Source organism: Lasioglossum baleicum, chromosome 10 (assembly GCF_051020765.1).
Source record: "Lasioglossum baleicum chromosome 10, iyLasBale1, whole genome shotgun sequence".
Lineage (NCBI taxonomy): Eukaryota > Metazoa > Arthropoda > Insecta > Hymenoptera > Halictidae > Lasioglossum > Lasioglossum baleicum.
The window spans coordinates 10,431,077-10,451,841 of NC_134938.1; the positions used below are offsets into that span (position 1 = coordinate 10,431,077).

The 20,765-nt window shown below is 39.2% G+C and overlaps 2 protein-coding genes across 9 annotated transcripts in view; one reads left to right on the forward strand and one right to left on the reverse strand.

Moving 5' to 3' along the window:
• Hlk (hulk) overlaps window positions 1–13,019 on the reverse strand; it is a 51,575-nt gene extending 38,556 nt beyond the window's left edge. For all 7 annotated transcript variants that reach the window (XM_076432286.1, XM_076432283.1, XM_076432285.1 and 4 more), the window contains exon 1: window positions 12,569–13,019. In XM_076432286.1, coding sequence (XP_076288401.1) covers window positions 12,569–13,004 — 436 coding nt within the window. In that variant the 5' untranslated portion in view covers window positions 13,005–13,019. The remainder of the gene's footprint in view (window positions 1–12,568) is intronic.
• The window catches only part of Cn (Kynurenine 3-monooxygenase cn), a 66,121-nt gene that overhangs the window by 44,719 nt on the left and 637 nt on the right, over window positions 1–20,765 (forward strand). The window contains exons 1-10 of one of the 2 annotated variants that reach the window (XM_076432298.1): window positions 14,927–15,215; window positions 15,332–15,401; window positions 15,732–15,922; window positions 16,109–16,157; window positions 18,242–18,329; window positions 18,400–18,571; window positions 18,966–19,217; window positions 19,322–19,411; window positions 19,593–19,733; window positions 20,559–20,720. In XM_076432298.1, coding sequence (XP_076288413.1) covers window positions 15,165–15,215; window positions 15,332–15,401; window positions 15,732–15,922; window positions 16,109–16,157; window positions 18,242–18,329; window positions 18,400–18,571; window positions 18,966–19,217; window positions 19,322–19,411; window positions 19,593–19,733; window positions 20,559–20,720 — 1,266 coding nt within the window. In that variant the 5' untranslated portion in view covers window positions 14,927–15,164. Of the gene's footprint in view, window positions 1–14,926; window positions 15,216–15,331; window positions 15,402–15,731; window positions 15,923–16,108; window positions 16,158–18,241; window positions 18,330–18,399; window positions 18,572–18,965; window positions 19,218–19,321; window positions 19,412–19,592; window positions 19,734–20,558; window positions 20,721–20,765 lie in introns of those variants that run through there. The other variant, XM_076432299.1, reaches the window with a different exon arrangement.

The following is a 20,765-nucleotide window of genomic DNA, read 5'->3' on the forward strand; positions in this document are numbered from 1 at the left end:
TTTTTGCGCGTGTTTTTGGTCCCATCTCGTGCAAAGAGCGACTTCTACTGTACCTTGTTATTCCCGAATGAATTCTTGTAATACTAAGAGTAGGTTTATGCAGTATAGCAACAGTTGCACTTCCTTAAAAGGGTAATTCCTGAGATCATTTGAAGTATAAGAGCGCGGCTGTTTTTCGTGAATAAGTCCTCAAGAAAGCCACGTTCAGGTAAAAGTTACTTAAAATGGCCGTAGGCATCATGCCTGTTAAGGAAGGACACCATTGTTGGGACTCCCTGTATAAAAAAGCTTCGAAGTTTTAGAAGAAATGTCAACGAAAAAATAGATTCTTTTGACTGGAGGGTTGATAAGACAAGACAGATTCGTCGAGGACGGTACGAACCAGGAGTACAGCCCCGTTGCGACGCGACGGTTATGCTAGTAGGAGGCTGGAGAACCCCGAGATTATGGTCGATGGCCACGTGCCGGTGTTGTTTGACGTTTCAAGGTGGGGATATCGAAACACTTAGGCGCGAGCGATGGCGCGCGAGAGCTTGCGTTCCCAAGAAAAGCCAGTTGGTCGTTTGTATTTCCCTGCGCGCGGGAGAAACAGAGACGACGAGATCGAACGACGGCCAGTGCCTAGTTTACGAGCCACTAAAAATACGAGAACGAACGGCCTCGCGGCGATGCCGTCGACGACGACATTTTACTCTCCGGCGTTCCTCACGGACGTCTCCGCGAAGGGCGATCGCGTGATTCCTCTTTCGGCGATGCGGCACCGCTGCGGCGCGGGAAAATCGCGCGAAAGTAGAAGGGAACGACATACGCACGTTAGGGTGACCCTTAGCTGTACCTACTGAAATTTCTTTCGCTAGATTTTTTCACGCCGCCCCCTAAACTTGTGTCGTTGGGTAGGAAAATAATTCTTGTGTAAAAGATATCGAAGTTAATCGGATAAGAAGAAAATGTGGCACATTCACGTTATAGTTGTGATAAATATGAAATTTTATATGAATGGGAATAGATGAACTTTTGATTGTGACTAAACGTTCTTCTTGTGCAAAAATAACAGTGCCACAATGTAATTTTTTCAATACACCAATTACTGATAACTAGACTGCGGATTTTTATGCAAAATAAAAATTGTATGCACCGATTGCAAGAAATAGAAATTAAATGGAATATTATTTCTTCCCTTAATGATTTGAATATAGGAGAAATTGTATTGTATGCGATTGTATGCGAAACACGTGCTAGTACTTTTTGGAACGTCATCAAATTCATGATTAGGCAATGAAAAGGATCAAACAAAAATACATATACACATATACAGTAATTGAAAACCTTGATGCAAGAAATTCTACATATTTTTATATATCGCTGATTGCTTGAAATGTTATATTAAACAATATTCAAAATTTCGACTTGCTTGATTTTTGCACAGAGGCCCTCAATTTGAACGACTTTTTAAAAATCTTATTCCAACGCTGTCATATTGTCAGAAATAGTTCGTATACAATGTGTTAATATAAAACTGTACAGAACAACTGTCCCAAAAATGTTATACTTCCTTGAAAGAGGTGAAAGGGAGAAAGTTATTTTAATTCAGCTCAGGAATCATCCCTCTCAGGAAATCATTTTTGGGACGCCTTGTATAATGTACAAAATATTGCCCGAATATTTTTGGACGTTCCTCTAGCAATGCTTATAAGTTTCTTTAGTCTTCCAACTTATGGTAGAAACGTTCGTGCGTTTTCTTCAATTTTCGATCTGATGATCGCAACGAGAAAGGGGACGATTCTATACAAAGAAGTGACTTGAGAATATAGAAGAGATAGTTTCAGGCAAAAGGTAAGGGTGTACAACAGTGAGAAGGAAAGATGTTGAGAACACGTGATGGACTGGGCCCAGCATCACACTTCAAAAACCACGCGCGGGCTTTCCGGAGCGGCAGCAGAAACTCTGTACTCCCACACGTTGTCCTAAATCGTTGGTTAGTGGTTTCAAGCCCACCACTACTGACACAATCGTCAGCCACGAGAGTCTACATGGCGCAAGAAATACGGCCGATTGAGTGGCTATCTTTAGAGACAGGCTGGGACCCTGAAGATATGCTTCGAATGTTTCTTCCGGTATAAATAAAACTATCAACTCCAGGTAGCTGTGCTCCACGCTCGAGAAAAATCTTATCAAGGGGAGTCTATAAATTGTACCGCCTCTTCCCCATCGCCTCGCTTTTGACTCGACCAGATCATTATTTCCTCTCGCGAATGTAGTAGCGGTAAAAAATAATTCATAAATTCTTGAGGCATTCACGAATAAGGAAAACATACTCTCGCGAAAAAAATTACGTTCATCTCTGGTGGATAAAAAGATTTTAATATGAAAGAAAGTTGTAATTGATTTATTAATTTGACATTCGCGCAAATTCTTGAGTAATGATTTTGTGATTCTCAATTATTATGTAGGGTGCTTCAAATTTGAGGCATGAATTTTTACCTTAGATCCTGATTCTAATGGAAGATTTTTTGAAATATTCTGAGAAACTCGATTTTCTTTAATTTTACTTTTATTCTAATATTTCTTCATCTGTCGCCTGATGTTCTTATTGGTTAAAATCTCATTTTTTATCAAGTATAATAATATAAGTTAAATCGTTGCTTCATCTCGTTTGATTACTAGAATTTTTATTCAGGCGAATTTTCAAGAGTAAAAGAATATTACGATAAGAATGTTAACTTTAACGTCTTCAGGAAGTAAACCTGTTGAAGCAAACATATCGGCCATCTACCGTCGAATAAACAACGTATAGTAACTTGTATATAGTATAATTGAGGAACGCGAACAGTTGGCAGGGGATCAAGCGTGCTTATCACTGAATTAGCAATTTTCTCATTCTGAGTTTTTCCTGGCAAGCTGATAATTAAATTAAGTCTAGCCACGGACAGGTGGTCGAGCGGCGCAGACTCAACAAAACTAGTTTTGTGTACGATATTCTGAATCAATGTTCATCGTTATACCCTGGATCTTGAGAAATCGAGCTATTTTTTATTTGTGAAGCTTAGAGTCGTCACTTCTCGACACGTGGTTAGTGAATTTGTAAAATTGGAAATTGTAAAAATACAGCGAATTACACATAGTTTTTACTGAAAAATTAATTAACAGAAACGACCATTTATACATTGCCATTTTCTTCATCTTCATCTTTATTAATTGTGACAATAACTCTGAAAAGAGAATAGAACTTTACCCTCGTACAGAATCTTGAAATCTACGGTACAGTATTAATTTTAGTCCATTGGTAATAAAATTTGTGGAACAACTTTCTGCAAAGACAGAAAGACAAGTTCAAGATCGAGACTCGAATATCGATTTTCCAGTCGAATTTTCAAACATCGGTGAAACTTTTGCCCGCGTAATCCGAGACGGCGGTTAAACTGGTTCCCCGCGGTTAAGAAAATGGCACAGTTTATTAGTGGAGCGAAACGCGCAGCGAAGTCATTCAATCGGTCGTGTGAGTATTAGTCAACGGAACAATGTATCACTTTCGTACCACCAGCGACCCAGTAGTTAGCGAAAGACCCGAACTTTTCGAAAACACGAGGAAAACCTTTCCGATAGTAAATTACCGGGCCGCGAAAGGATGGCAAGAAATAATCGTTCCGTTTTCATGGAACGGAAGTGGGGAGTGGAGCCAAAATTGAGTAGATCCTTTCCTTAATTAATGGGACGGAAAGAGCTCGTCTTTCACAAAGCTCGAAACGTGGAGGCGCATCTGGAAAGCTCTGCTTGAGCGCCGAAGTTTTCCGGTACGCGTCATAGATCTCTTATAATCGTGTTCAGTATCCTCATTTGTCGAAAAAGAGGTGAGGCATCCGTTGGCGAGACAGCCATTCGGTGGTGAGAAATATAAAAGACGTTTTCAATGCGTTAAGTCGATCATTTCTAAATAGACAATTAAATAAATAACTGTTTACCTCGTTATTTCGTCGATCTTTTACCATTGTGAAATGAGGGAGGGATGAGGGTTAAGAAATCCTCCAACAAAGAAAATTAATATCGGATATTATCGACAGACATGATCGAATCGCAATTAATTCATTCGTCCTCCTCGGACAACAGATAAATCCTCGATCTGTTGATGCGGGTACCGTCTGCTTTATGGTAAATCTTATTACTGGTTTGCGGATCTCAGCCATAAGATCTGTAGGCTTTCGATGAATTACTTCGCGGGTGTACAGATAAAAAGAACAAAATACTAAAGCCTTATTCTTCAGACTTTTAAGCGTTACGACTTACGCAAAATTTTTAGATCGATTTTTCCCCGACTTTTCGGGTCAAGTACCGCACTGTGCGGCGCGACGCGGATCTGGAAAACGGCGAATCCAAGAATATCAAAAGGGGGGCAACAGTGGAAGGCAAGAAAGACGCCAGGAGCGATCACAAGAGGCTAACAAGCGAGAAAAAGCTCGGTTCAGTCGTAAAGAAGACGCGAGGACACGGCGCGCGGCGGCTGGAAATAGGTTCGACTCGCGAGCTCATCGTCCGGGGCTCTCTAGCGTCTAGACGCGTCGATGTATCGGGGGCTTTCACCGGCGAATCCATCCCTGTTTCCCCAAAGACGATCCGATTTCGTTTGGAGCTGGTGGCTTGGGGATCGATCTACACCTGCGAGATCGGCGAACGACGACAGAGGCGACGGACGGCTCAGGACGAGGAAGATATGTTTTCAGGCGAGACGGTAGCGAGAGGCTTGGCGGCAAGAGCGAAAATAACTCGAACGTGTGCTAAAAGCGGCGGCTACCGGAGCGCCGGCCTTGCTAACACCGCTTTCAAGAGGTATCGCTCTTTCCTGCCGATCGACCAGATCCCGGCTGGCCGAGAATTTCCTTAAAAATCACCGAATAATTATTCACCGGACTGCGACCAGGAAAAGACGGAGCGACGATGTTCGATCTTGCTTCTCTCGATCTCTTTCTCTCTCTCTCTGTCTCTCTCTTTCTCGATCTCGGCCCGTTGTACTATTTTTACGGGGAGCCGCGAGAAAGAGCCACAAAAAGTTTTCGCCAGCCTCAACCGTGTATTTTGAGAGTGTTCGTTACGTCATTGCACGGAGAAGCGCTAAAGATCGCCGAGAAGTGGCTGGACCACGCGAAGAACACGAAACCTCGTCTTTTCGTTGATAGGGCAATTTCTGTCGATGGTTCTCCCTTGCGCGATGGACCAACGGATAGCAGATTAGGACTGAAGGGAGTAAACATATTCCTCGAGGATTCACCTGACCAGATGACCAAATGAAAATCGATCGACATGTTCGATCTTATTGTTGGACAAGTTTCGAAAATACAAATTCTGTGTGAAAGCTGTTACAGTAATACTAGACACAGATCACTAGATTAACTAGCGACGTTGAAGTAAATGGTCAACACTAAAGAGCAACCTCGAAGAAGACGAAATAGAAGACCGAGTGCTCGAAGGGAAAACGAAATTACTAACAAGAATCGACCAAGAAGGCGACCTTGAGAATCCTAAGAAAAAAAGACCGGTCGCGTGTCATTCAAAAATCCATCCAAGGTGATGTCTATTTCAATTCGCTTCGATTAGCCTCGTCTAGCGGGTAATTGTAATAAAATGCCTGAGTGTATGTTCGGTCAGATTTTTGATCTTGCTCGAATTCAGGTAGCGAATTCCTAGAAACGATATTTTGCATCGTACCAGAAGCGAAACACAATTATTCGAGGAGAATGAGCGATTGTGTGGTTCGGTGGATGTTCTTGGCAAGGTTACTAGTGTTTCTCCGACGGTAGTATACTGTCTTGGTTATTTCGTCGTCGCCGCTCCAACGCGTCCACTATTACATCAGACGGTATTATGAAAACGTGATTCAGGGGAGAATCGCGAGAGGAACGCGCGAGGGACGCCAACACGTCGGGGGAACAGGTTGTCAAGACGTGCGTGATGCCTTCGAAGGCTTTAACCCTTATTCGCCGAGACAGAACGCGTCTTCGACTGTACTAGTTCCTTCGACCCGATCTACTTTGACTACCAGTGACTCTCAAGCTACTGGTCTCCGAACCGTCTGTAGGTCATTTCGCATTTCGTATTGTTCCAAAGGCGACATCCATTCTCACCCTTAAGTACTTTTCAATTTATTGGGTTGGCAAGAAAGTAATTTCGGTATTTTAAGGTGCAATGAAAAACCCAATTCTTTTTGTTCGGTGATCTTTCGCCATCTTTCTGGTAGCTTCACAATTCTGCGCTCATAAAACTTCTGGTCCTCATCGGCCAAAAACTGATCCAAGTGCGATTTCAGGTCATCATTAGTGAAAGTTCATTGCTTGAATAAAAAAATTAGGTTTTATATTTAACTTTAAAATACTGAAATTACTTTCTTGACAATCTAATGCATCAACGTTGAATTTAGAAGCAATGTTTTGTAATCGTGGGTCGAAATGGACCCAGCATCCGCCATTCGAGGCTTAAACAGATCACTGTGGATCTTTATGCACAATAGATATTTTGTGCATCAATTTTCGAAAACAAGGGTCAAGGGAGAAGTTCTTTCCTTTTTTAATAATTTCAGTAGGGTCAGTTGAATATAATACATTGGTGTTCCTAAATTCTCTTCACTGTAAACTTTTTTATATTAGATTTATCCATTTTTGATATGAATGCATAAAATCCGCAGTCTATTGACCACACGTGACTCGAGCTGATGGCTTTTAGGTCATTTCTACAATGCGCATCTTTATGCAAATAAAAAATTGTCTGCACTCTTTCTTCCCTTAATCATTTGAGTATGTTGGAAGTAATGTATTGACACTCTCTTCGATTTTTTAAATCGTTCCAAATTACAAGTATCCAAAATTGTCATAAACGCATAAAGATCCGCAGTACAATTTTAACACTAGGTTTACCGAGCACTGAAAGAGACTACTTTACAAAAATAACTAGAATGTCTCTCTATCAAAATTTTTATCCATTCTCTTCATACTTCGCACATTAAGAAGTGTTACTTTAAATTATAAAGAACAATTCTTTTTTACAATTTTACTAACCACGTGTCGAAGAGTGACAGCTCTAATCTTCACGAATAAAAAATAGTCCGATATTGAAAATGACATATCTTAAAGGAAGAAATAAATTTGTTGAATAATCCCTCATGGATGTATCTTTACAATATCAGTAATCGTAAATTAAAAATATTATGTGCCATGTACCCCAATTTATTTGTACGCATTTTTGAACCTGCAACTAATACAAGAGACTTAGGATTAGAAACAACGTTTCTAACTGTGGGTCGAAATGGACCCAAGTCCCGTCATTCGATGTCTACCAAATATGAACGTCATTCCTCGTAATCAAATAAATGTAGACATACGATAAATATAAATATTCTTGTTCTATTGAGAAACTATTAAGGGCAACGAAGTTCGAATTATCGCAACCCTGAAGACACAATACGGCAAGGGGTTAGACGTGAAGATTCTCCGAGCAATGTTTCAGACGTCATTGAATTCGTTTATTTTGGTTCATCCACGTTGACCGTGCTAACTTGTTTCCACCGTGTCTATCATCAGCTGATGATTGTTGCACAACTGCGCAATCGGTAAATCGATGATAATAACGAGAGCTGTTTCGTCGATTTCTGTTCGTGTAATCCGTATAAATAAATGGGACGACTACACTAAATCACTTAGATTTGTTCTCAACACTGAATCTACCATTGCTAATGGCGCTTCTACTGGAAATGATTATACACACTTTTGTATCCAAGCACATATTACAATAAAAATCACAGAAAATCTGTATAAATTTTACGATTTAATTTTTTTAAGGTGGCACATGTCAGCCATTTTTTAGAGCTGCGTAGGTCTAGTGTTAAGCATTTATCTTAATCTATATTATGTAGTTTTAGTGTTAATCGGGACAGATAGTGAAGAATGGGAACAAAACCTAAAATACAACAAAATATAAAATAAATAAACTGAAGCCGCTTAATTGCGACAAATTGTCCGGCCTGAACGCGTCCCAATTAACCGGAATCCACTGTGTCTCCGAGAAACCGATTTCGAAAATGGCCGCACAATGAAATCACGCGTTCTCTCCCCGAAATGATTAATGCGGTGCGAGCGTTGTTGCTTCCCGAGTTAATTTGATGAAATTAAATCAACGGCTGGCAACGCGTCTTGATATGCTTCGATCGTGACTCGGCTTGCGTGCGTGTGCGTCACAGTGAGTCAGTGGCCTCTCAGCAATAAAGTCTGCAAAGTTGCCGATCCCCGAGTCCAGTTGCAACGAAATCGTAGTGCAAATCATTCGATAATGAACAACATACTTGTATCTTGTACGAAAATGGTACAGATTGAGTCACGTAACTAATAAAATAATGTTTCATACGAAAGTTCTCTCTGATATCGAGCGGAGCATGCAATGTGCTGATTGGTTTTCTTATATTTTGCATTTTTAGCAAGATGACCTTGAGTTGACCTTGAGCTTGTTGCTGCAACGTGCAATATTTGACCCTGCCGGTCGAAAGAATATCGAACTTTGAGAGATATCCCGGTAATTATTTACTTCTTAACGGACGTTCAAGATATTGATATTATTTTTTTTTTACTTAAGCTAGCTTAGACCTCGAAGCGAGGTTTACACAGCTGATATATTGAAAATTATAAACGTTTTCTTAACTCGATAAAAAAAGTGAAACATGACCACATCGCCAGGTTTGCTTGTGGGTCGAACAATTTCTGTTTTAAACATTTTTGTTCATAAAACAAACTGTTGGCGAGTAAATCTAGGTGGCACAGTTTCGTGACTCAACGTGTGTATTTGATAAATGAAGACCAATTCTCGTATACTTCAGTTACTCTCGAAATGTCTGGATCGTATGCGTGATATCTTTTGATCGAGGGGCTAGAGAAGGGCCTCTTTCGTTTTTCTAGAGTGTTCGTGAAATGTCCAGGCCCGAGTCGCGGGTCTGTTCATGCCGTGAAAGTTGCGGACAATGAATTTCGTAGGAAAAGAATGATGTAGACTATTGTAGACCATCGTAGAATTATATCGATCTCTTGCGCCCATTAATATATTCCCGCAGACGGTCCCGATGTCTTATGTCTGCCTAGAGACGGCTTGTCCTACTGAGTGGACTGGCCACTTGGCAAAAGGAGTGAATTTAATACCTGTTAATTGTCATGTGAGCGCATCCGTGCGCATGACGTGTATATTACCAATTATGTTGAGGGCATTTCGCCGACGTCAACATCCACCCCAAAACAAAGAAGAATCTCTCCCTCTCTGTGCAATCGAATTTTCATCTGTGATTCTGTCGTATTAATTATTACTGGACTGCGGATCTTTATGCATTTATAGCGGGATTGAGTAGATGAAATTCAAAATTGTTGAAGGATTTTCAAAATTGAAGATGTCAATATATGATTTTTCCTCCGTTAAAATCATTAAAGGAAGAAGTAGCAATCAATTCAGTTTCCATTTCTTGCAATCGATGCAAACAATTTTTATTTTGCATCGATTGCAAGACGCAGGGGGGAGCCAAATAAGAATATATTATTATCTTTTTAATATGTTCACTGCTTTAAATTACACGTATCGCAGTCTAATCATTACCGTAAACTATTAAAATTTGGTTACTGTGCCGACTAACCATGCTGTGTGGAATTATTTCAAATTGAGGATACTATGTGGAGGACGTTTTCTAACTCAGAAAAATTTCAAGGAGGTGTTTATTGTCAGAGGGAGCGAGCTTATTATAAAAATAAGGATTATTGGGACGAAAGTGTCTCGAATCTTTAACGAAGTTGTGTTCGTAAGCTTCAGCAACTGAAGTTCAGTGTATCTAAGAAAAATTTCAAGCAGGGTTTTTTGTCAGAGGGAGCGTGCTTATTATAAAAATAAGGATTATTGGGACTTAAGTGTCCCGAATTTCTTTAGCGAAGGATTCAGCTTGCGTAAATGAAAAGAAAATTGTGAATCTCCAACGTCGTATCCGCAATCTTTAGCGTAACTAAGAAAAATTTCAAGCAGGGGTTCATTGTCAGAGGAAGCGTGCTTATTATAATTATTGGGACTGAAGTTTCCCGAATTTTTAACACTAAACCTGCCACTGCCAGTGAAATGACCGGATTTACATTCTTCATCTTACAATTATTGAAATTATGAAGTTGCTTGCATGGAAATTGAGTAATAAAAATAGCGCAAAATTTGAGTAAATAGAGCCTTGTCATTTGTGTAAGCTGAAACATTTAAATCGGATTTAGTTCTCGATAGGTTTAGCGTTAACGAACGATTCTTCTTGCGAAAAGAAAAAGCAAATGGTGAATCTCCAACGTCGTGTCAGCAAGCTTCAGCGACATCTAAACAATTGCAACAAAACCCGCGTGTTTATGAAGCAACCATCACGCACGGGATAATTTATGAAACCTCTTGAAATAGACGACCGAGTGTAACTCGAAAACAATATTATTTCGGCGAGTTTCATACGTAATCCGAAACAATCTGCACCGCGTTGGATACGGTTTATTTTCGCTGTGGATTTACATGATACTTATTATTTAATTTCGTGGTGTGCTCGAAGCCTGAAGAGACGTCGATCTCCTTTTACGATTTTAATTGAGAAAGAAGCTCGCGGAAAGACGCTCGGGGCGACGTGAACGTGAAACAGAAGCGTCAATCTCTTTGCCGGAGGATTTATTTATAACAGGTGAACCCGCGTCTTCGCCTTGGTACATTAAACCGTTCTCATATTGACGTCTCACTCGTCGCCGTTGCACAGAAAACGATCTCAATGACGAGTCCTGTTCTGCAATTCTGGCTTTCTCTCTCATCGACACCCACTACGGCACAGCCACGGATTATATAATTCGGCGACGCGTCGAACAACCAGAAGAAGACGAAGAAGACGCCGAGGGAGAACGGGGGAGGGTAGAAGCAGCCCGTCACGGGCCAAGAAAATTCTACGGACGTCGAAGAAAGCGTAACGCGGCCTCGAATAAGTTAAAGAATAAATATATCGAGGCGAATGCGAAACAGTCGAAGTTTATGTGGTAGTATTTTTAAACGGCACACCATGCCAGCGGTCCAACGGGGAATCAGCGTATCGACTCGACCAATCACTACCAGCCTGCGGATCTTTATGCAAAATAAAAAATGTTTGCATCGATTGGAAGACACGGGAGCCAACTAAAAAAAGTTTCATTAAGCTTAATCTTCTTATTAAGCTGAGAATAATACACTGACATCCTTAAATCTTTTTAATATGTCCACTGCTTGAAATTGTACGCTCCCATTTTTGTCATAAATGCATCAAATCCGCAGTCTAATCATTACAAACTCCTTCGTCGTCCAAGAATATTAACACTGATTATTTTACAGTTGTTGGTATTATACACGAAAAGGTATTGCAGCATGTGTACCAGTCGCTTTCACAATTGAATGGCATTTTGGCTGCTCGAATAACTTCTAGCAAAATGATTATTATCGCGTGATCAAGATTTCCTCTTTTCAGAAGACTGAAGAATTAAGTAATCACAGTTGTGGAAAAGAGAGAGTACTTCTATTGGAATCGAGAGTTGAAATGGTAATCGAAATCCAAGTTGCAATGGCACTTTTAGACAGTGAGAGATAGACAGAGGGGTGAAGGGTCGGACAGAGTCGGTGAACTGAGAGGAATGCAAAAGAAAGAGAGAGAGAGAGAGAGAGAGGGTGACAGAGGACGCTTGAAGTATCCGGTGGCGAAACGAGGACTCGAAGGACTTGCTGCGGATGAGTTATGTAAGAGCGAGGCTCTGCCACGTGTCGGCGGACGTCGCGTTGGTCTTCATTCTCCGAAGTCACTTTGGCGTAAGAAATATTTTTGGGCTGCGTTTTGAAGACCGGATGCATTGGTCGAGCGAACTGATTTTTTTAGATGATCGATCCAACATTGTGTTCAATATTTAGAGAAAGGAAGATGAAGGAAATGGCGATAAAAATGATCATGGTACTCGTGGTCACAATTTGTGTTGTAAATTGTTGTACCGTGTGAAGCTGTTGATGGTTCCTTACGGGAAGGAGTATGTGTGAGCAGAGGATCGCACGTGGTTTGCGGTTATAGTGTGTGCGTAGGCGTCACCCTTCTGTCGTTACATGGTGGTCACAGTGCTGTTCACAGTATAGAACAATATTTTTTAAACAAAGTACAATGTATTACACCATTCGATAGTGAACATCCCTGTAAAGTACTTTTCAAGGACACACGGAACAATGTACGATCGTTATATAAACGATACTTAGAGAATCGTACGAAGTACAAGAGACAATTATGGCGTAGAAAATGATCGTCATCGTGAATAGATTAACATCAGAAGCATGAAGACGATAGAACAGGACGGTTTAATGTTACATCTTGAAACACGGGACTTGAGGAAACTCTGTACACCCCTAAAATCCTGAAAGGACATTGAGTTTGCTACCACGAGCTGAATGTTCCAGTTCCCTGTCTAGATCAACGACTTCCTGGTAATTGAGGGTGACGATGAAAGTGAAAATCTCCCAAGGACATTGAGAAGAGCATCCGAGTCTCACTTACACCAGTACACGGCAACAAAATCCTTCTCGTTGAGGAGCCGCTCGAGCTGTTTGGCGTTGACTTCCTCGATGACAGGTTCGGCGTCCTTGTGGCCTTTGGCTCGGGGCTCGTCCGGTCTCGTTTTTGCGGCGGCGTCCACGGTGCCCAGGAGGGCGCATAACACCGCGAGTACACCGAGGAGGGCGATCGTCTTCGTGTATCCCGTCAGCATCGTTGGTCCGCAGGTAGTACTCCTCCTTCGTCTCCGCCAGCACCACCACCACCGGCCGAACCGTTCCGCCGAAACGTCGTTCGCCGTCGACATCGCCGCACTGACTGGCACACCGGCTATTTTTGATTTTTCGGACAGCGCCGCGACCACGACGGCCACGCCACGCGTCACGATCATCGCGATCATCACCGTTGGTGGTTCGCACGCAGACCCCGTACTTTTCATCCCCGAGGCAACTTCCGGCGGGCCCGCTTCACCGCCCGCGACGCGAAAGCTTCTCGCGACGTCGCGTCGCACAGTGGGACCTTTCGTCCAAATCGGAGACAAAATCAAATAACTTTCGATAGAAATGAGATACAGCGATGATTTTTTAAAAATTAAAGCTGGAATATTGCAAAATATGGGGAAAATAGAAAGATTATAATCATTTCAACGAAAAAATTATGATTTCATTCGTTTTTTTAATTTTGAGTTAGGAGACAAATTTTGCAAATTTTACTATTTCAAACAAAATTATTTACACATTAGTTAGTAACCTAATCCTGCTAACGTCTCAAAAAAACTCAAGCTGTTGAGTTTTGAAGCTGTTGGAGTTCAACCCCCAAAGTTGTGTGTCTTTTTAGAAGGAATATACCTGTAACGATAGATTTCATGTATTACTACGTATTTAATCAATTCGTAATATCTACAAAAGGTAGGTCATTCCATTTAAAGAAATCCAAGTGATCTTGAATGTTTTCATTATAAAAAATATTTGTATGACAATATTTCCCCACTCTGTACCGTGCAGCTTTTGCATATATCACATTTTTCATATTATTACAAATAACGCAAATATTCAAGGTGTGCAAGGTACTTGGTTCACCCTGTCTTATGAACGTGAGTGTTTGTGGAAAATTAAATCGAAAGATTATACGGATAAAAATAATTTCTAATCTAATAATTTAATATTAATCTAGCAATTTAATCTCTTGATAAATCAAAGAAGCGGATCCGGAGGCTAATAAAGCCTCTTTTTATTGTAATAAAAAGTTGAATAAAAATTCTTTTTCAAGTTTTTGGATGTATCTTTGTACCTATAAAATAATACATTTCGGTATTTAATAGTTTTCTAGAAAAAAATGTTAAGCCGGGAACAGCGTTACCAGATTGAGAGAACCAAGGGAAAAATAGTAAGGGGAATGCTATAGTCAGAACATGAGTGATGTCACGGAACTATAGTGTAGTCTAGCCCAGATAGCGACGTCGCGATGACAGATAAATGAATGAAACATATGACTAGCATATCTGTAGAAATTTTCCCAGCCTATAGGGTGCATTTGCACCACACCGAGAGAAAGTTAAAACCCATAGAATATGTTGACAAAGTTTGGCACTTACCTGAGACACCCTGTATAATTCAGGCATTTCTTTTGAGGTCTGTGCCTTGGCAGTGTTGTGCATATCATTTATGGCAAACATGAATGAATAAATGAGAAACAGAACCATGAAGACAGAATAATGTAATAATGACGCAACACTATTTTACGCTTATCAAAATGATTGCAAGATAAAATACATTTTCATCTAACATCCATTTATTAGGGTCGACTTGGAGCAATTTTATTTTATACATATATATAAAAATCCTGTGCCTAAAATGGACTGTTACAGTGAAGATTTACTAAAATTGTAGGTAATTATACAGAAAAGGTCTGCCCACTCCGATTTTGATGAAATTTAAATATTTTATGCAGCAACACATTCTGAACAGCTTTTTCCTTTTCCAATATTGGGGGCTCGCTTTTAGTTTTCGAGATATCTGAAAAGAACTATCGCGAATACTGTATTGAATTTTTCGTATTCCTGCACACTGCGCTGTAACGTAAGCCTGTTTCGGTGCGACGTTTGTTTACATTTTGACGCTGTAGAGATAAGGTAAGACTATAAGACCTTCTCTGTGTAATTACCAAATTGTATTATCTCGTCTTTGAATTCGAGACTAAATGATCAAATGATTGCAAAAATTTGTGCCCGATTTTAAAAATCGTAAAAAAATTACACAGCCACCATTCTGATCATTCTACAATTAGAAAATAACGGTGACTATATAACTGATTAATAAATTTGTATTCTTTAAAATTTAAGTTAAATCGGGCACGAACACGAACTTATGCAATCATCTGATACTTTCTGTATAAATTCTCAGTAAATTGAAATGATTAATAAAACTTAGAGAGATTTTCTTCTTCGTCGGACAATCTATAAGAAATCCAGTCCCGTCGTCGAAATCGACATAGCGATATGCCGAGTTAGTGTCAAGTGACTCACCCCGCATATAAACTTGCCTGTGGATCATGTTAAGACAGGTAGTTCGTCAGTGGCTTCGGTGCAGTACGGAATAACATGACAGTTGTCGATCGAAAGCCGCGAGTCGCCATCGTTGGGGGTGGTTTGGTGTGTGGCAATTGTTTTCAAAGTATCGCTTCTACACAAGAAGATCTATAAAAATTCTTGTCCGTCGTTTATCGAAGATTCTCAACGAAATTTAATAGCAGGATTCAACGTTTTAGGTTGGAGCACTGGCTGCCTGCTTCTTTGCAAAGCGAGGACTCTCCGTATGTGTCTACGAATATCGTGCAGGTGAATATTTCGATAATCAATTGCATTATTACTTCGTTATGTCTATGTCGCGAATTTTCATCGACTGGACGAACGATTTCTTTCGTTACTGATTCCATTGAAGAGCTTAGGGGATGAACATGTTAAGTGATTTTCTAATAAATTTAAATCTGATCTTCTCAAATTCACTAAATTATTAGTGATAATAATACATTACTTAACATCTACAGTGCTTTTGAATTACAGTCTACAGAAGCTAGGTAAAAATTTATTTTCGCGCGTAGTAAAATTGTTTGAAACAATTGACGTTTGCAATTTGGATAAAGAAGAAGTGGATTAACGTCTGTGTAGATATTAGATTGGAGGATCACAGAGGTCAAAGCATTGACTTAGCTCTGTCGGCGAGAGGCCGCGAAGCTTTGAAAGCGGTTGATCTCGAAAAAGCTATAGTGGATCAACATGGTATCGCCATGCGAGGGAGAATGCTGCACAACAGAGATGGCACCCTCAAGGAAATCGTTTACGATAGCGTGAAAGGAAACGTATGTCGCATCTTACTACCTTCCTCGCGTTTATGCTAAAACTTCCTGAAAAACGAATGCACACTTCAGTAAATTAGTAGACCGCAGATTTTCATTCTTTAAATGTTTTCTCTATTTTGCATTTGATCGACTTATACTTATTATAAATGCATAAAATTCTTCTTAACATTAGTTTTCGTTTTGCAGTGTATCTATTCTGTGAGCAGACGGTACCTAAACGTGGTCCTGTTAAATGGTAAGTGAAAATCTCTTTGCTTCACATACAGTAGCGGACAAAAGTTTAAGACCGCTCTAAAGAAGTCGATAACTTTTTTAATATTGTACTATACGATTTGAACTTTTTTGGGAAGCTAGAGCAATTAGTTTACTAAAGGGTGTGAAAAGAAATTTTTTCAAAAATTGCAATTGATCGGAATTGTTGAGAAAATACTAAAAGTTGAATTTTTAACTTTTTTATGAGGGCCTATATTGAAAATTTAAAAGATACGTTTTGTAGATCTGTGTCAATTGAACATATTCTGAAAATTTCGTCAAATTCGGTCGACGTTGCAATGAGCTACTCATTGCAATGAACTATAAACGGTAATTTATATCTTTTAAATATTATTCTATAGATATAGACTTCATTTATTTCTCGATAATACATATCATTGTTTAATATTTCTCATATCAACGGTATCCACTTAAAATTTACATAATTGTTCCATCATTTATTTTTGTACTAATCGTACCTCTTAATCTTCTCCATGAACCCGAAGGGTGAGTTGCAGGCTTGGCATTGAATAATATTAACACGTTTGACATGAAAATTACTACGGCAAGTCGCCCGCACAAAATTATACCTAATCTAATGTCCAATATGTTAATCTATATTTCTGTTCTTCACAGACCTATAATAAATAACACATAACTGACACAAATAGCAATGATTTACACAATTTACAGTAGGGAAAATCTAGCCGACTGGAATTGCCTGTTTTAATTTATTATATCATTACGTAACAAGTGCACCAGGAACAATAACATAACAATTAATGAATCTAGTGACTGATTAATGCAATTATGATTTGATGCAATTATGACAAAAATGAGTAGGTGTAATTCAAAATAAAAGACAAATTAGAAGAATTTAGCAATTCATTATTTCCAGCACACAGAAATTATTAAAGAACGGGAGAAATTATTATCCGGTTTCTACTTGTTGCAATTGATGAATCAAATTTTTATTTTGCATAAATATCCGCAGTCTAATCATGGCACAATAAAATGAAACAATTATTTGTTGGATTAACAACTCTTTCGATCCCTGGCGTTCGATTCTACAGTTCCCAGTCAGCTTTCTCGAATCATTCTTATTGCGATCGTTTACTCGCAGCTCGATGTCCCCTAAGAAAAAAATCGCCTCGCGATCGGTATCGATTACCGCGTCGAGATTTTGCAGCAGGTTATTTTGATCCGGTCGCTGTATCTTGCATTAAAAGTACATGAACGAACACGAGATGCTTTTCACCTGAAAAAAAGCATGGCCGCATATCCGATGACGCGGTAGCGCGTGAAGCCTCAAGAATTCGAGCGTGTCACGTTTCTTGTCACTGCCGCCCTGTGCATCTTACGATCTTTGTGCATTCGATGCGTGCGCCTCGACACGCATTATACTCGGAGTCGCCAGATCAGGGGGTATTGACTCGAATCGAGGGGGAAAAGTTACCCTCTCTCTGCCAGTAACGGATTAGTCACGTGACAGTGCGACTCGTGCACGACAGAGACGGAACGCGTCACGTGACTCGGCCGTGGCGGAAGCGTGGGGGAATAGCGTCGTAGAAAGGGAAGGTATAGTGGGGACACGAGTCTTAATCTGGCGAGTCTGATTATACATACTTGCTGCGACACCCGATTTGTTTCCCGTTTATAATAAATAGCCTGCGGATATCTTTGTGCGAAATAAAAATCTCTTACCTGAATTGCAACAAACTGGAGTGAAGTAGAAATCGATTTTCTTCCCTATTATGCATAGTAGGTTGAAAGTAATATAACAGTATGTTTGAATTTTTGTCATAAATGCACAAAATCCGCAGTCTAATAATAAAGGGCGGGCAATAATGCTTATTAATATTTATGTGATGCATTCAATATTATGTATATTTTCTTTATTTGTTTAAATTCATAGTTTATTCGTAGGTGAAATATGAAGCAGTAACAACGTTAAAATAATTGAAGAATATTAACATAGTGCTTTCAGTCCCGTTAGATTTATTAAAGAAGTAGAAGCATCTTTCCTAATTGTAATTAAAGATCTGTTCCTATTGATTCGCGAAACAGCCGCCGAAAAGTATCCCGAAGTGCGTCTCCTTTTCAATAAGAAGCTGATAGACGCTGACCTCGACAATGGAATACTGAAGATCTACGAGTAAGAGCTCTCTCATTAAAATTAACGTTATGATGCGACGATAACGTATTACGGTCACTATATATTTTAGCACAAAGTCTAAGAAAATAGAAGAAGTAGAAGCGGACTTAATTATTGGCGCAGACGGCGCGTACTCGACAGTCAGGAAAATGATGATGAAGAGACCGTTGTTCAATTGTAATCAGACATATATAGAGCACGGTTACGTCGAGCTGTTCGTCCCTGCTGATAAAGACAACAAGGTAAGTATTAGGTTGGTATAATCATAATGGCGAAATTTATTCTGATATATCTTATTGTTTATGTCGCTTGTTCTGTATCTCTTTAAAGCATATTTATTGCTTGATCTATCTGCTTTAAAATAATTCCCCCGACGTGTAAGAAAGTTCAGTGGAAACCGAGATACACTTTGCAATGATATTATGCCATTAACTACTCTTTAATTGGTGTAATGAATTATGATTATGAAATATAATTTAGTAGATTTACAGAAAATAATTAAATTTAATCTTTACAGCCATTGTTTGATAATTTTGATATCTGTTGTTCTAAAATAATACATAGATCATTGCAATTCTTTCTATTATGATAACTTAAAATTAAAAAACGAGTTTGAAGTATAACATTTTCCCCAAGTTTGCGATGAGCGGCAATCATCTTCATATTTGGCCGCGTGGCGAGTTCATGATGATTGCCTTGCCCAACGAAGACTGCACTTTTACCGGAAACATATTCGCACCTTTCTCAACCCTTAACAACCTGAAGACGCCGCAAGATCTTCTGGATTTTTACGAAAAACAATTTCCAGACCTTCTGCGTTTGATTGGTAAACAGAAGTTGGTGAAAGACTACTTCGAGAGGGAACCGAAAACATTGATTTCTATCAAGGTAAGTGTTCAAGTAATTTTATATTTGATTCTAAAAAGTGTGTGTAACCGTTCGAGGATATTATTAAATCCTTTCGTATAAAACATTATTGAATTTAATTAAAGTGCAAACCTTATCATGTCGGGAAGACTGCACTTCTTGTTGGTGATGCCGCTCACGCTATGGTGCCTTTCTATGCTCAGGGAATGAACGCTGTGAGTTGTTTTTACCATTGAGTTCTTGTTGTATCAAGATTGAAACGTTCCACTGAAATATTTGGAATATTACTAACTGTACGAGCTTTTTTTGACTCGATTTAACATTCTTTAAATATTTCATTGTAATAGAGTTTATGGTACAAATAGATTTTGTAATAATTATACGTTTAATGATTAGGGTTTCGAGGATATTTTATTGCTAGACGAACTAATGGATCGTTATGGCTCGGACTTCAGCAAAGTCCTGCCGATGTTCTCTGAATTAAGATGCGACGATGCTCACGCGATATGTGATTTAGCTATGTACAATTATGTCGAGGTAAGACAATTTGATAACATTGCATATTAATAATTGATGAATAGTTTAATTTATTCATTCGTTCCTCGGATAAAAAATGCAGAATATTCTTGTCTCAAGAATGATTTAAGAACCACGTTGATCAGTTTTCGAGTCTCGAGTCTGTCGAGACTGTTAATTAAAGTTAATCTAGTCTGTTAAACGTATTACATTGTATGCAGGTTCAATTTGAATAATGAACGTCATTCAATGAAGGAAAATGTTAATAGTGTGACAGTTTATACGAGGTCAACATAAATAATGAATGAAAAACGAAAATACCTCTTAGAACAATTATGTGACCTAGAAGATACAAGAGATATTTAAAGTTCACAGATACTGTTAATTGTCAATCATCTTATTCACATAATTCTTGAATATAACCTTTCTTCAAAATTAATATAATGGTCGGCGCCAGTAGAAATATGTACACTTATGTTTCAACGAGGAGATCACCATATAAAAGATTCTAGCTTATGCTTCTATTTTCGTAACTATTATTACAAAATGGTGAAGTTTGATTATATCAAAACTTCCTGGAACGGAGGAAGTGGACAAAGAATTAAAACATGTGATTCGCCAACAGAAATATATTATTTAAAACATGGTTTACTAATTTTCAAAATGTTGTGCAATGTATTGGTATAATAACTCTAAACGTTAGAATTTTGAAAGATCGTTAATATATTCTGAGCACATGAATCTTTCAATTTCAATGTAGATGAATCGAGAAGAATTTGATCTTTCTGAACCGTCAGGGTGCTTTACCCCCTGAAACGAAGCTGTTACATGCCAGACAATTTTCAGATGAGGGATTTGGTGAACAGAAGATCGTTCCTTTTCCGAAAACACCTGGACACGTTTCTCCACCGTCAAATGCCGAACACGTGGATACCGTTGTACAGTACAGTGCACTTTTCGCGTATGAAATTTCGCGACTGCATCTCGAACAAGCAATGGCAGGACAAGGTACATCGAGGAACACAATAGGAAGAAACGAACAGTTGCGAATGA